The 16,416-nt window shown below is 45.2% G+C and overlaps 1 protein-coding gene across 4 annotated transcripts in view; it reads right to left on the minus strand.

Annotated features, from left to right (window-relative positions):
• Nucleotides 1-838: 838 nt before the first annotated feature.
• Nucleotides 839-16,416, minus strand: part of ABCB1 (ATP binding cassette subfamily B member 1) — a 58,609-nt gene continuing 43,031 nt past the window's right edge. For all 4 annotated transcript variants that reach the window (XM_083874992.1, XM_083874991.1, XM_083874993.1 and 1 more), the window contains 6 exons: nt 16,114-16,270; nt 15,604-15,801; nt 13,608-13,814; nt 12,528-12,674; nt 10,678-11,180; nt 839-1,629 (listed from right to left, as the gene is read on the minus strand). In XM_083874992.1, the coding sequence (XP_083731118.1) occupies nt 10,986-11,180; nt 12,528-12,674; nt 13,608-13,814; nt 15,604-15,801; nt 16,114-16,270 (904 nt within the window). In that variant the 3' untranslated portion in view covers nt 839-1,629; nt 10,678-10,985. The remainder of the gene's footprint in view (nt 1,630-10,677; nt 11,181-12,527; nt 12,675-13,607; nt 13,815-15,603; nt 15,802-16,113; nt 16,271-16,416) is intronic.

Raw genomic sequence — 16,416 nt, forward strand, 5'->3', positions numbered from 1 at the left:
GCTCTTCAAGCATTTATAGTGGGTTTGTAAGTTTATACAAACTTTTGCATAAGCCTCAACAAATACTTCTTTTAAAATGTAGAATAAAAGAATGGGGAAAAATAGGTTGTTTTGGAAAGTTTCTGCATTTGATGTCAATGTCTGAAATATATTTTAAACTATATGGATAAAATTTAAAAAATTGGTTTTCAGATGTTTTTGATAAAATATTTACAGTGCTATCTTGATTTTCATGAAGACCTAAATTGGTCTGGTAAATCAAACATTTTTGAAATGAGTTGAGGAAAATAACCAAATCATTACTAATCCAATAATTAGAAAATGTATCATCAACAATTAAAAATTCTAGTTTAAAAGCAAAATAATAACACCCAAAATTTAGTAAAAATAATCAGTTTAAGTATGTTCTTACTTGAATCTTCAGACTATAATGTTGAAGAGTACCTATTTCATTCTTACAGCTGCCAGTATAACTTATTTATATTATTATGCAGAGGAATATCCTTATTGACAGACAAAAGCCTTACTGTATAAGCAATGCATAAATAGGAAACAAATTTTCCAGTCAAACTGGTTTTCCATCTAAGACAGGAACAAAAGACAACAGGTATGTGATTCAAGAGGAATACAATGAGACTGCATCAATCAACATTTTATAGAGTGTAATTAGTACATGGTTGAGCCTAGTTGAGGAGCCTATCTGCCTACAGACTGGTTCTGTGTGAATAAATATCTAGGTGTAGGTAAGACAGACCACATGCATAAACCTCAAGGAATGACAAATTGCTGTGACGGAAGTGTGGACGATTGATTAATCAAGACAGTTTTAAACTTAAAAACAAAACTTTACTGCATAAATACTCAATAACAAAATACATTTGTATTGTTTAGTAATTAATAATTATTAATCAGTATTACTCCATATTCAAAGCAGTTAGCCCTTAACAGCCTTCCTATATTAGCAAATAATATACAATAACCCAGAGCCGATGCCAAGAATTCAGCACCAATAGTTCAGTCCTTGAGAATCTCAGTCATGGCAGCGCTCAGGTTCAAGAGCTCTTCAACCAAGGATGTCAACATTGAAAAGGATGCCTTCCTTCAGCTTCCTCCAAGTCCAAATCCAGGGTTTTCAGCTTGTATAAAATACTGCAGTCTTTAGAGAGCCCTTAGTCCTTGACCTCTGACTTCTAGGATTTTGAGAGACTTGCAGAGAGTACTTTCCCAGGCTGCAGCAGATGCCTTGTCTTGCCCATCAGTTGTGGTCTTGGGTTCTTTCCTTAGCTGCTGTTTAATTACTTTTTCATTTCAAGGAGTCTTTTTCCATCCCTTAAGGTTGCAGCTCTTCAATGACCAGTAACTAACCATCAGTAAGGTACTTACAGTTCTGGGACCTTTGTTTCCAGCCTGTGCCCATATTTTCAAGGCCTTTGCTGACATCCCAGGCTGAAACTCCACATCGTAACAACAGACATCTGGCATCAAGCTTCAGCTCACCTGCAAGTTCTCATAACCTAATAGGCCACGACTGAATTGCACAGGCACAGCAAGGATAAGGCTTGAGGTTTATTTCTGACAAGAGTAAAACTGTTTTTAATGAGCATGAAAAGAGTTCCAAGTTGCTTACACCTAATTGTGGAGGTGTTTCGATGGACATTTGGTCGTTTATTTCAAGTTTCTTGTTATATTCATGTATTTTTACTATTGTTCAAAATGGCTTCCCCTCTCCTCACAGTTTCCCGCCTTTCCCGGTTGCCATGGTTTTTCCTACCCCATAATAGTTGTTTACCCCATTTCAGTTAACCGTCAATCATCCCAGTTATGTAACTTCCCCACCCACCTAATTGTGTATTCCTCCTCCCAGCCACCAGTTATTGGCCCAAGTTGGAACCACCCCATGGTTCGATGTTTTGTGATTTGTAGTTGCAGAGAGACCACCCCTTTGTTCAACCCACCCCTTGAAAATAAAAAGCCAGTGCAGCCAAGGATTGGTGTCTCTCTGGGACGCCACCTTGGTGGATCCGCATCCCCTTGGTTCAGCCACCCCGAGAGTCCCGTCCTTCTTTTCTCATCGCGCCTACAGGGTTAGGTGTCAGTCGCTCCTCTGGCACAAAGATCCCCAGGTTGTGGGAGGCGGCAGGGCTAGCCGAAAAGCCGAGGAATCCCGCAGATTGGCGCCCAACGTGGGGCTGCTAAGGGCGACGTGACAACAGACGACCCTAACCGCGAGGGCACTGTCGCAACTTTCCTTCGTGGAGAGCTGCGTTGTCCTGCTCATCGGAGCGTTCGGATTTACAGTGATCTCGCACCTGTCAGTGGTAGCTGCCTTCGGGCTTGCTCCTGGCAGGGTGAAGAAGACAGCTCCCGTGAGCCCGAGGGAGTCTTCTTCTGGTGCGATCCCGGATTTCACCACTTTCCTTCAGGAACCTGGGAAGGGTAAGTAGGATCCCCCAGATCCCCACCTTACCCTGGAAGGGCTCTGCCCAGGGAGGCAAAAGAGCCGGCTGCGCAGCGCTCGGGGGTGGAGTTTGTTTTTCTGCCCTCGGGTTTGGGTTGTATGGTTCCTGAGCTTTTGTTCGTTCTGTTGATTTTGGCTTTCTGTTTGGTTACTCGCTTGGGCGTGCTTGCCGCGGCTGGTGTTTTAGCGAGATTTTTCTGTTTCTGAGGCACCTCGGGGTCGGGGCAGCTGTGGGGCGCTGCCAACCAGAGTTTTTAAAGTGCCGGGGCTTTGGTTTCTGTTGTAACCCTGAGTTCGTGGTGGAATTTGAAGGCTCGGCTGATCGGTATGGGTGCCAAATTATCAGCCGAGCAGAAGGACGTTTACCAAAGTTTTGTTGGCATTTTAACTGTTGTAAAAGTTAAGTTTTCGAAGGGAGACCTCAAGCGATTTGTGCGTGCGCTTTTCCTGCACTTTCCAAAGACGAACCCAGAGATAGTGACTGAGCCACGTTTTTGGGTGCCGGTCACAGGAAAATTTTCTGAATTGGCTGCCTCTGGGGATGAGAAAGCGTCGAAATTTTTATTCTGGGCACAGCAGATTCAGTCTGCAGTAATAAATTTGAAGAGAGTGCAGAAAAGGCAGTCTTCCCGAGAAAGTTTGTGTTCCCCCTGTTCCCCTCGTGTGTCTCCCCGTTTCCCCCCTGTCCCTAAAGGCATCCTTAAGGGTGCGGCGGGCCAGCCTCGGTCCGTCAGCCCTGGCCCCTTTAGGACGCCGTCCCCAGGTTCGAGGCGGACCCAATCTCCTCGAGCTGTCCAGAGAGGCTCTGGCCAAGCCTCCGAGGACCCTTTCCCTTCCCTTACTTTCCCTAATCGTCCCCGCGTCCGTTTTAGTTTGGCTGAGGGGAGTGATGCACAAAATGGCGGAGGTGCTCGTAGAGCACAAGATGGCCGCAGCCGCGTGGCGCGGTCACCTTCATTATCTTCCTTGCCCCCCATCTTCCCTTCCCCTACCCAGTCCCCCAAGTTCCCGCCAAAGTTTTCCCAGAACAACCCCTTCTTGTTTTCTACCCCTCCCACTACTCCTCCCCTTCCCAGAGATCCTCCCATTTCCGGCTCAAAGTCTCCTCCCATTTTCCCAGATCCCCCCGCCTACCGCCCCTCGCGAGATCCCACCCAAAACTCCTCCCTTGTGGGCGTGACTGATACACCCCCCAGTCCTGACCAACTCCGCCCACCGGAAATTCGCCACCAGTCCCGCCCCTCGACTTCCGGTTCTCACGGTGCGTCATCTGGTTCCCACGCTTGGGTACCGGAAACGCGAAGCTGAGAGCCCGGAAGTGACGATCTCGATACCCCTCTCCTGGGTCCAGTCACCTACCGGAGGGTGAGGGGAGGGGGAGAAGAGCCGAATTGGCAGTCATTGGGTCAACATGTGGTCCGTGAGCTCATGAAGGCCCTCAAGGAATACGGCCGAACGAGTCCGTATTTCCTTGGAATGTTAGAAGGCCAATTAACCGGGAGCGTCGTGGTCCCCCACGATGTTAAATACCTCTTTCGGTGCTTGCACTCCCGAACTGAATACCAGTTGTGGGAGGCAAACTGGAAGAGGCATTTACAGGACACCCTCCCGAGTTTGTTATCCGAGCAGGCCACAGCCGTTGACCATGAGGGAAACCCAATTACCCTCAAACACTTGATGGGGGAGGGTGATTGGGAATTACCCAACAAGCAGGCTGCAGTAATACCTCAGCCTGTCCTGTCACGATTAGCAAAGCTGGCAGTTCAAGCGTTTACAACAATGCGGCCCGCGGGGCCTGTCGAATCGTATTTAGATATCTTTCAGGGTCCACAGGAGAACTTTCTGCAGTTTGTGGAACGCCTTACAATCGCAGTGGAGCAGCAGGAGGAGGATGAGCTAGCCAGGGAACGTCTGGTAACGACGTTGGCTTTCAAGCATGCTAATGCTGTGTGTAAACAGGCTATGCTCACCCTGCCTCGCAATCCGAAACCCACACTGCAGGATTTCGTAGAGGTCGTGGCGGACATCGCGCCGCTCATCTCTCCTGTGAGGCCCGAAAGACCTGAAAGACCCGAAAGACAAGACCCCCGAAGAAAGAGCGTCCAGGTCGCCTTTGCTGCCGAGCAGCCCGAGTCATCTGCAGGACAGAAGACACCAAAAACGCCGAGGTTCCAGAGGAGGCCATCACGGGGAGCCGCTGATGGGCATTGTGCCCTATGCCAAAAAAGAGGACACTGGTGGCAAACTTGTCCCTTGAGGGACGAGTTTCAACAATTTAAAAAAGAGAGGGAGGGAAGACCAGGGGAGAGAACAAATCTCTCCAAACAAAAAAACTAAGGAGGGAGCGCGGGGCAGCCCAGCGTGAAGAACCCAATCGGGCTGCCCGAGCCGGGGGAGAGGGATGGGAGAAAGACGATTTGAGCAAACCTGGATCTGACTTTAAACCGACTTTGACACTTTCTTCTTCAGGTAGACAGGCGGAGGTTCTGCCTAGGCCGGAAGAGGAAACTCCGGACTTGACCAAAGATTCCCCTTTGAGGAATCCTTTACCTGATGTTTCTAACTGTGAGGTATCCGATCTGTTTGCAGGTAGATCCCTGACAACCCGAAGTGATGGAGTGCCGTTCCACCTATCGCTGGTGGAGTCCCTTTGGATCCGCGACAGCGACTGGCACTTCGTGGCGGTTTCGAGGAACAGAGGTACCTGGCACCTAATTGACACTACATACGTCGTTGTGGGGGATTGTAAAAATACCCCTCCAGAGATTGAAATCGTCCCTCAAACTACTCCCGCGGATCCGGAGAAGTTTGAACTCTGGCTACGCTGCATGGCACCACCCACCTACTTGTCCAAGGGACAAGTGATAGCCCAGGCCATCCTGTCCCTCCCGGAGCGGGTGTGTCCTGAAGGAAACTGTGAGACCTGCCACCCCCAGGTAAATGCGGTCACTGCTATCACAAAGCGCAGACCTGAGGAGGTGTGCAAGCTAAAAGTGGGTGAGGAGACCACTTCAATTAAAGGTCTCCTAGACACGGGGGCGGATGTGACGGTGATCCCAGAACATCTGTGGCCGTCACATTGGCCTCTGCAACCCGTCGTTGAGCAGGTTGAAGGAGTGGGAGGACTCCAATTGGCTAAAAGGTCGAAAGACATGGTGCAAATTACGGGGTCCAAAGGGCAATTGGCCAACATCAAACCCTTTGTGTTGAAATACAAGGCACCCCTATGGGGAAGAGATGTCCTGGCCCAGTGGGGGGCAACGATTGGCTTCCCTGACCCTCCACAAAGTTTTCGGGCAGCGGTTACTGAACAGCGCCCTACCCAAAGACTCAATTGGAAAACTGATTCTCCGGTCTGGGTAGAGCAGTGGCCGCTTTCTAAAGATAAATTAAAGGCGCTGAACGAGCTCGTGGAGGAGCAACTCGCCAAGGGTCACATCGAGGAAACAACATCTCCTTGGAACACTCCTGTGTTCGTGATCCAGAAATCTGATGGAGTTAGGTGGAGGCTCCTCCAGGACCTCAGAAAAATTAACAAAATAATAGAAGACATGGGCTCTCTTCAGCCGGGGATGCCTTCCCCTGCCATGTTACCGCAAAATTACAATCTGGCTGTTATTGATATAAAAGACTGCTTCTTTCAAATTCCTCTCCACCCTGACGATGCTCCGCGGTTTGCGTTCTCGGTTCCCAACATCAACCGAGAGGCCCCAAGGAGGAGGTACCATTGGAGGATCCTGCCACAAGGGATGAAGAACAGTCCCGCGATCTGCCAATGGTATGTCTCTTCCTTGCTGACCCCCGTGCGTGCAGCCGCACACCAGGCCATCATCTACCATTATATGGATGATGTACTCGTGTGCGCCCCCAACGACGACCTGCTGGCACATGCGCTTGACCTGACAGTGACTGCACTGGTCGCTGCAGGATTCGAGTTGCAAGAAGCGAAGATTCAAAAGATGCCGCCTTGGAAATACCTCGGGCTAGAAATCGGTAAGCGGACCATTGTGCCGCAAAAATTGGCGATCAGAACCAAAATTGAGACCTTAGCGGATGTCCACCACCTGTGTGGGGCATTGAATTGGGTAAGGCCTTGGCTGGGTCTGTCCACCGAAGACCTGGCGCCCCTTTTCAATTTGTTGAAAGGGGGAGAGGGGCTGAGTTCCCCTAGGTCCCTTACCCCGGAGGCGCGGAAAGTGCTAGAAAAGGTCCAATACCTGATGTCCACACGGCAAGCGAATCGGTGTCATCCTAACCTACCTTTTCGCTTTGTCATCTTAGGTAATCTGCCAGATCTTCACGGGATGATTTTCCAGTGGGACAGCGAGGTGACCACCATACCTCGGAGGGACCGGGGCGGGAGAGATCCGCTTCTAATAATAGAATGGATCTTTCTTAGCCACCACCGGCCCAAAAGGATGACCCGCCCACAGGAACTGATGGCTGAATTGATCCGGAAGGCCAGAGTCCGCATTAGAGAACTGGCCGGATGTGACTTCGAGATCATCCACGTACCAATCAGGCTAAGTACGGGCCAAATTTCTAAGGTCATGCTGGAACACCTGCTTCAAGAAAATGAAGCACTGCAATTTGCGTTGGACAATTACACTGGGCAAATTTCTATCCATCGGCCTGCCCACAAAATTTTCAATCAGGACGCCCAATTTTGATTGGAGCTTAAAAGCGTTCAGAGCAGGAAACCCCTTGATGCCTTGACAGTTTTTACTGACGCGTCCGGAGGGTCTCACAAGTCCGTAGTGACTTGGGAAGATCCTCAAACTCAGCGGTGGGAGTCTGATGTTGCTGAGGTGGAGGGATCCCCTCAGATTGCTGAGTTGGCCGCTGTCGTCAGGGCATTTGAGAGGTTCTCTGAACCCTTCAATTTAATTACCGATTCGAGTTATGTAGCCGGTGTAGTGTCTAGAGCTGAAAACGCAATTTTGCAGGAGGTGACCAACATTACCTTGTTTGAGTTGCTCTCAAAACTGATAAGGCTGATCTCCCACTGAGAGCAACCTTTCTACGTGATGCATACTCGAGCGCACACGGATCTACCGGGATTTATAGCAGAAGGGAACAGGAAAGCAGATGCTTTGGCTGCTCCCTTAGCGGTTGCCCCGCTCCCGGATGTCTTCGCACAAGCGAAACTCAGCCATCAGCTGTTTCACCAGAATGTCCCGGGTCTGGTCAGAGAGTTCAAGTTGACTCGAGATCAGGCCAAGGCCATTCTGGCGACATGTCCCAACTGCCAGCGACATGCAATTCCAACACTGCATGCCGGGGTTAATCCCCGGGGGCTGAGCAGTAACAAAGTGTGGCAGATGGACGTCACCCACGTTTCCCAGTTTGGGAAACTGAGGTACGTCCATGTGTCCGTGGACACCTTTTCTGGTGCCGTCTACGCCTCCGCCCACACAGGGGAGAAGGCAAAGGACGTTATTAAACATCTACTTCAAGCCTTCTCCTTTCTAGGTATCCCTAAGGTCATCAAGACCGACAACGGTCCGGGGTACACCTCCAAGGAGCTTCGCGACTTCCTGCAGCGATGGGGAGTAGGTCATAAAACTGGCATCCCCTACTCCCCTACAGGGCAAGCAATTGTGGAGAGGACTCATCAGAATATCAAAAGAGTCCTCGAGCAGCAGGGCCAAATTTTGAAATTGGAGACACCTCATACTAAATTAGCCAGGGCACTCTTCACCTTGAATTTTCTAAATTGTTCCTTCGAGGTAATGAACCCGCCGATAATTCGGCATTTCGGCGGGAGTCCAAAATTGAAGCCCCATGAGAAACCGCCCGTGCTTGTCAGAGATCCAGAGACCTTGGAAATACAGGGCCCCCATGATTTAGTCACTTGGGGACGCGGGTACGCCTGCGTGTCGACACCCACCGGGGTTAAATGGGTGCCGGCCAAGTGGGTGAGGCCCTATATCCCCAACGCCTCAGGCGAGAGGAAACATCAGGTAAAAGAAGCAGCCTGGAGAAGAAAGAAGAAGGTCGAGGATCCAGAAAGGGAGAGTCCCGCTCCGTCTTTCACCATCCCTGCATGGCTCTTTAATAATTAATTTTTCTATTTTCCTTTCAGACCCAGCCGCCCATGACATTCAGGAGAGCCCCGAGAGGACGCCGCGAACTCCAGCTGGCGATCATCCTCTCAGCCGTGATGTGCACCGTGTCATGGGTTGTTCCGCAACCCAAGGCGAACGTTTGGCGGACCCTCGCACTAGCCATGGGACAGGATCACATCTGCCTGTCCCAGGGCTCGGCTCAAGACCCAATAGCGTCCTGCCTGGTAGGGATCCCATTCCAGGAGTCGGAGCTCCCCCCCGAACTCCTGCAGTGGAAACGAGATTTCAACCAAAAGCCCTTCCCTGGCCAGTCCCGCAGATATAACAACGATCAGGTACCATGGTGGAAAAACCCACTCTTCCATGGCCGACATCCTACCACCCAAAGAACCCCCCAAGTTAATACAACCTTTCCTATCAATAATCCCCTCTCCTTCTGGAGAGATTGGATTTCCAGTAATGTTCTTCCCGTTTCCCAAAACGAGCCACAGGAGCTGGAACTCCTGGGCTCGTCCCCCGCTTTGTATTGTGTTCAGTTTATTTTCGCCCCTTCCCCATATGAGGTCAAATTATTTCACAGTTTGGTACAAATCAACAGGGCTTACCGTGCTACACCTTGATGTAAGCAAGTGGCCCACATAAAGATGGCCTCAACCCTTAAGTTCAAACCCCTAACCCTCCCCAAAGGTATGTTCCTCATCTGCGGAGATAGAGCTTTCAATGGCATCCCCTCTCGTCTTATAGGAGGCCCATGCACCCTAGGCAGGCTTAGCCTGTTGACCCCGAACAAAACAACTATCATGGATTGGATTATAAAAAATTCTTCCAAGCACGCAACAGTCCAGAAACGAGACCTGGCAAGTCTCTCCCCGGACTGCGAATCGGATATCATACACTGGTCCCAGGCCAAAGCCACAGCTGTTACCATCTTTTTACCTTGGGTCAGTGTAGCTAAATCGCTGGGTGAATTAGGCCGCCTTGAATGTTGGGTCGCGAAACAGGCTAACCTTACTTCCACTGCCTTGGCGGACCTCCTACAAGACGAGCGAATTACCAGGCAGGCGACACTCCAAAACCGAGCCGCAATAGATTATCTATTGCTTTTACACCATCACACGTGCGAGGAGTTCGAAGGACTCTGTTGTTTCAACCTATCATCCAAAGCAGAGAACGTTCGCCAATCGATACAGAAGATCAGAGACATGGTGCACCAGATTCAACAAGAATCGAAAGACTGGTTTGACCAGCTTTTCGGCAATTGGGGACTCTCCGGCTGGGTCAACTCCTTAGTTAAGACTCTGGTCATGATTTTAATTGTCCTGTTTTTAATTGGACTCGCTTTTGGTGTCATCAAACACCTGATGCAAAAGGCCATCACTCGGGCAACTTCTGCCCTGAGCATCAATCAGGTCTGGGCATCCGCACCTCCCCCCGAGGATTGGATCGAAATGCAGCCACTACCACCCGAGAACGACGAAGAAGCCTCTGACTCAGAGGACTTTGTCCCTGAAGTGGAAGAAGAGCAGTGGCCAACACAGCAACCCTGGTTCGAAGAGATATATCCACCGGTCCGACGGTACTAAATCCTCCATTTAAAAACTAAATAAGGGGGAGATGTGGAGGTGTTTCGATGGACATTTGGTCGTTTATTTCAAGTTTCTTGTTATATTCATGTATTTTTACTATTGTTCAAAATGGCTTCCCCTCTCCTCACAGTTTCCCGCCTTTCCCGGTTGCCATGGTTTTTCCTACCCCATAATAGTTGTTTACCCCATTTCAGTTAACCGTCAATCATCCCAGTTATGTAACTTCCCCACCCACCTAATTGTGTATTCCTCCTCCCAGCCACCAGTTATTGGCCCAAGTTGGAACCACCCCATGGTTCGATGTTTTGTGATTTGTAGTTGCAGAGAGACCACCCCTTTGTTCAACCCACCCCTTGAAAATAAAAAGCCAGTGCAGCCAAGGATTGGTGTCTCTCTGGGACGCCACCTTGGTGGATCCGCATCCCCTTGGTTCAGCCACCCCGAGAGTCCCGTCCTTCTTTTCTCATCGCGCCTACAGGGTTAGGTGTCAGTCGCTCCTCTGGCACAAAGATCCCCAGGTTGTGGGAAGCGGCAGGGCTAGCCGGAAAGCCGAGGAATCCCGCACCTAATTAGTGTGATTTTTGAAAGAGCTCAAAGCAAGCTAATATTAATTACATTTGGCTTAGCATGCTTCTACTTTCATGAGTGCAATGGGCATCTGCTTTGGCCACACAGAAACGAGGTTTGAATAATGAAAACTAGTAGTGAGAAACCAGTACACATTTACTTAGTATTTCTAGGGTTTACATAACTTATGAAAGGAATGAAGAAAACCAAAAATATCAAGACTGACTGCTGATATTGAATTACAGTGACAAAAGTATCCACAGTGACAATTCAGAGATAAGTACTGTCTTTGACTGAGATGCTACATTACACATTTTGGACATTGACCAGGGAATAGTAGACTCCTTTTTCAGCCAGAAGCTGCTGGTGGGTGCCCTGCTCTATGACCCTGCCGTTCTGGACCACAGCGATCTTGTCGGCGTTTTGGATGGTGGAGAGGCGGTGCGCGATCACGATGCACGTGCGACCTTCCCGGGCTTTATCCAGAGCTTCCTGGACAATCTGCACAGTGAACAAACCAAAAGGTGAACTATTCTGGCAGCTGTTGGGAAATATATCTCAATTGCCATCTGTAAACTCTAATGTGACAATGAAGGGAATATCTGTTGCTCAAGCTTTTTCTTAGCCCATATTGGCAGAGTGGATAATGAAGTGATAGTTAAGAGAATTAGAAGGAATCAGGCTCATTACTGAGATGCATTTTAGGAAATAAAAGAGAAAATGGTCTTAAATTTTAGGAGATGTTCTGACTGGTTATAAAAAAAGGATTCACTGCAAGGATAATTAAGAACTGGAACAGGCACAAAAACCTCTCTACTGAATTTCCTTGAGATTTCAAGTACCCTACCAGACACAGCATAAAGTAATCTAAATTGGAGTTCAGTATTGGCCTTTGTGTTAAGTAAGGTTTAATTGGGGACCTCCACATCTTCCTTTCATGAGTGATTAATTAAATATGGAAGTCTAGTCAATACTCTTGGGCCAACTGCTATCATACTAGTTCTCATGATTTCGCATGGAGTCTCATGAAACACATTTTCTTAAAGCTATCACTAGCAGAAAGATATTAAAAACAATCTCAGTTTTCCTGTATTTATTCCATATGTTTATTAATGCAGAATAAAGTAAGAGGTTGAATTTCAATACCTAACTGGCATAAAATCAAGAAAACAATAAATCACAGGATTATTTCATTTTCTCCTTAAACCTTTTTCATACCTACAGTTGATCAAAGCATAGTAGAAAATTTAACTTTCCAGATTATAATATATGATATAGTATTTGCCTCATTAATAGTAAGCATTTTTGTAGACTCTCTGTTAATTCTACAGCTAGATTGTACTTTTGTAGTAACAAGATTACAGCTTTGGGCTTAAAAAAGAAGTAAATGTTTTAGCAATTTTCACCTGAAATTTTCATTTTAGTCATGAACATGTAGCAAGGACCACAGAGAAATGGGAGAAGGAAGAAAATTTAAGAAAGCCACATTTCACAATTTCACAGAAAAAAAAACCCCAATGTTCTCAGGCAGCATCCTCAATTTTTTGGCTTCTGTAGTTTGTGTGTCCTGATTCAATTTTGATAGCACTTTCTCAGTTGAAGCCTGAAGACTTCTGGGCTATGGAATGCAATCTTCAATCTGCTGACTGCCACACAGATGTAAAAAATACTGTTTTTTTCCCCCCAGGGATGAGTAAGACATTAATATTTGTCTATTATTTGCCTAAACATGTAATTCGCATAGGACACCATATTTCCATCTTTTGGCATTAAACTGTGGGAGTAAAAACAGTAATCACAGTACAAAAAAAAATTAGATTCCAGATTCCTGGCTCATACTTAAGTTACCTTTTCACTTTCCGTGTCTAAGGCAGAAGTAGCTTCATCCAGAAGCAGAATTTGGGGCTTACGTACAAGAGCTCGGGCAATAGCGATACGTTGTTTCTGGCCACCAGAAAGCTGGGTTCCCTTGTCTCCTACACGGGTATTGTATTTCTGGGAAAAAAAAACATATTAAGTTCAGCCTGTGAATGAAAATCAGTTTGGATGTATATTGAAGCATATCAACTCTGACACCAGCCTCCCATAATCTGCATATTCCACCTCAGTAGCTTTCTGAAAACAACTGGCCAGAATTTCTATCTGCGTCAGATCTATAGATCTTTTACTAGTAGACTTCTTTATAACATCAAGTGTTTAATAAATTCAAAGCAATAAGCCACTATAAGGTTGAAATGGTAATGTTACTCTCAGTCAGACAATACAACACCAAAGGTCAGTGAAAGTTTATGACAATACTGGGGTTTAAACTCTGAAAAATCATGCAAAGTGAGATGAGTATTCTGGGGAAATGTGATTAAATTTTTACCCTTTCTGAATACTTGTGATTTTATCTTTCTGGTCACTGCACAGGACAAGATATTGTGCATGGCAGACCTTTCATCTGACCCAAGATGCTCAGTCCTACATTATTATGTGTTTGTCTCATATATATAGGTGAAAAAATTCTTAGTAATTTTCAGACCATAGAAATACTTGAAATTTAAATTCTGGCTGGGCATAACTGAAAGAAAGTGTAAACTCATCAGTCTAGCAGAATCATATGCTTCAGACAGACAGGAGCTCAAAAAGAAATGTTCAACTTTAAAAACCCCACTCCTAACTCCAGCTTTCAGTTAGTTATAATTGTGTGGGTTTTTTCCCTGAGATCTTAAAAGTTCCACTCTCCATCTGACAGTGGAATCTTCCAGAGTGAAAATAAGTATGGTAAACACAATTATGTAAGGAAAAATATTTTAAAAATTTGTTTCAGATTTATTTTCATCTCAGAGAATTATTGTACTCCAGGTAATTATAAGCATACACAGTTTTTCCCCATCACTTTAGTTCACATCCAGTTCTGAGAAGAAAAGAAAGGGAATAACTTACATCTGGCAGTGAGTCGACGAAGGAATGAATATTGGCTGCTTTTGCTGCAGTAACAATTTCCTCAAAGGACACCTGCCGACTGTTATCTCCATAGGCGATGTTCTCAGCAATTGTGAAGTCAAACAGGATTGGTTCTTGAGAGACGATACCAATCTGAGCTCTCAGCCACTGGATATTCAGTGCCTTTGCATTTTTGCCATCAAAAAGCTGAGAAAGCAAACATTTTAAACTTTAGTCACATGGCTATATATGAATTTGAGACTTACTGTAAATTCATATGCAGAAGTTGTGCAATTGCAGCTCTTTCCTTAGCTCTTTCTTACCAATTGCAAGCCCACATAATCCCTTCCCCTCCTTCTTGTCTACGTTCCAAAATTTTCTAATTCATAGAAGTGAATGTTCTGTCATTCCTTTTCTTTAATTCAATATTTAATTAGGATTTTGAAGATAGTGGAAGATAGGATATGCTGAGGCAACTTCAAAGGACTTTGGGTAAAGTTCTTTTAATTGTTTCTTCAGCAGAAAAATTTTCCTCTATTTGCATCTATAAAGAAGAAATTTACTTCTGTATTCCTTCAGATGTCATTTGCAGCTAGTTTTCTTTATTGACAACTCTCTCATCCTTCTGCTAAAATTGCCTGTTGAATTGCTGTCATTTTCTATTAGATAAATGAAAACAGATTTAATTTTTTTTTTAATGTATCAACTTCATAATTGCAAAAGTCACCTTAATTGGGACACCAATATACCAGGACATTAAAAGGGCTGTTAAATCTCCACTGTAGTGATCCACTGCAGTGCTCAGGCTCTCTGTTGGGTGACATGATCAGCTGGGTAGTTGAAGAATTGCCCCCTCCATAGCATGGCTATTGGAGGATATTATTCTACCAACTCCACAGTTGATGCTAGAACAGTATAACTTTTTCTTCAAAGGAGAAGATGTCATAATGAACATGATTCAAAATCCAATGAAATGAGGGAACTTTTGTGAACAGCTGTTCTGACAGTTTCTGCTTTAAGCTAAACCTATTTCACTCAGTTCACAGTTCAACTCAGCTTGAGAATTAGTCCAACACTTGCGGTTTCTATGGCACAGGTCTGTGCTTTACCCTTCAGTAAACTGTTGTTGATTATTTATGGACACAAGGTCAGAAACGCTTGTGAAGAAGTTGCACTTAGTTAAACACACTATTGGGGCACCTACACTGCTTCTTTCTACACATCATTTTGCTACATTGAACCTCTTGGGGCACTTTTAACCTCAATTTTTTTCCCATTGCATCTAGGCTTCATTTAAGTATTGCTTTATATTTTGTGAGTATCTCTGCAGAGACAGGTTCTAAAATCCTTCTTATTCTCACCTCATAAAGGCCAAAATGTGTGTTCTGTTTCAGACAAAACTTCTGAGCACATTTACATCAAAGAACAACAGCAATTAACAGTACCATTATGTGAAAAAAATTGTGAAGGTGCTCAGTGAGTAGTATAGGAAACCCTACATATATTTAAAACCAAAATTACTGAAAGCATTTACAATCTATCACTTGATAAGCGGGCAGACTCACAAAGATATTTCTGAAAAGTAAAAATTAAGAAAAAAACTTCTTTTGTCAATGTTCCTTTTTAGAAAGAACATAGGTAGCAAATTCTATTACTTCTATACAGAAGTCGATACATATATTTATTTGTATTTAAACTGTTCTTATTATAAAAACCTCAGGAAATTTTTCCTGATTTAAAGCCATTATGAGACTGGATCAGGCATATTTTTACAACACAGATCTTCATAGATTCGTTGTAATGTGGGAAACTAGGACTTACATACCTTACATACATCTCATTTAATTGAGGAGGCCCAATGAGTCACTGTTAATCTTTATATTAAAAGTACTTAAAAAATAAGAATACAAATATCTATTGTAGTTATCGCATCACAGAAAACCAATTAAGAACACCCTCACTTAACACTTTGACAGGTTCTTGCAAAAGTACTTACCATTTCCCCATCAAGTGGGTCATAAAATCTCTCCAGCAGCTGAACAACGGTGCTCTTTCCACAGCCACTGCTGCCAACAAGCGCCAGAGTTTGTCCCTTTTCTACTTTTAGATTCAAACCTTGGAGAATTTTGACCTCTGGTCGGTTTGGGTAGTTAAATGCCACATCTTTGATTGTTATGTTTCCCTCAAATGTTTCCTATAATTAAAATATTATCACTGTTACATCTTTAAGACAATTTCGCAGATGATTAAAATAGAATTGCAGAGTACCCCACCCCTCAAAATCAAGAGAGATTTTCAAAACAAATACCCTTTTGGTTCTATGTGCAAAAGCTGGACTCACAATAGAGAACTTGGTGCATGTTATGTACAGACAGTGTCAAGGATGCATTGTGATAAGGATGTAATCAGGAGAGCAAGAATCAGTTTGAAGAGAGTGAGGAGAGTGCTGTCCACATTACCAATAAATGCATATTACCAATAAACCCATCACACATGGCTTACTTACAGGCTTGTCTCCTTCTTCACTGTAACTGTCTATTAAGGGCACTCTTTCAAACAGCAGAAACAAGTGGGCTGCTGATATCTTGGCTTTGGCATAGTCTGGAGCAAAAGAACTGGTTTGTCCTAATGCCATTGCACCAAATACAACAGCTGAAAACACCCTATAAAAGAAATCAGGAAAAAAATATCAACAGACAGTGAAGAAAAGGATAGTGGAAATGTGGCTGCTGTCAACTTTTACTCAGAGAAAAAAGAGGGCTAAATTTAGAAAGAATAAATAGTAATCAAATACTATTGCTTTAATTAT

This window comes from Zosterops lateralis (assembly GCF_965231275.1).
Source record: "Zosterops lateralis genome assembly, chromosome: 1".
In the NCBI taxonomy this organism is placed as follows: domain Eukaryota; kingdom Metazoa; phylum Chordata; class Aves; order Passeriformes; family Zosteropidae; genus Zosterops; species Zosterops lateralis.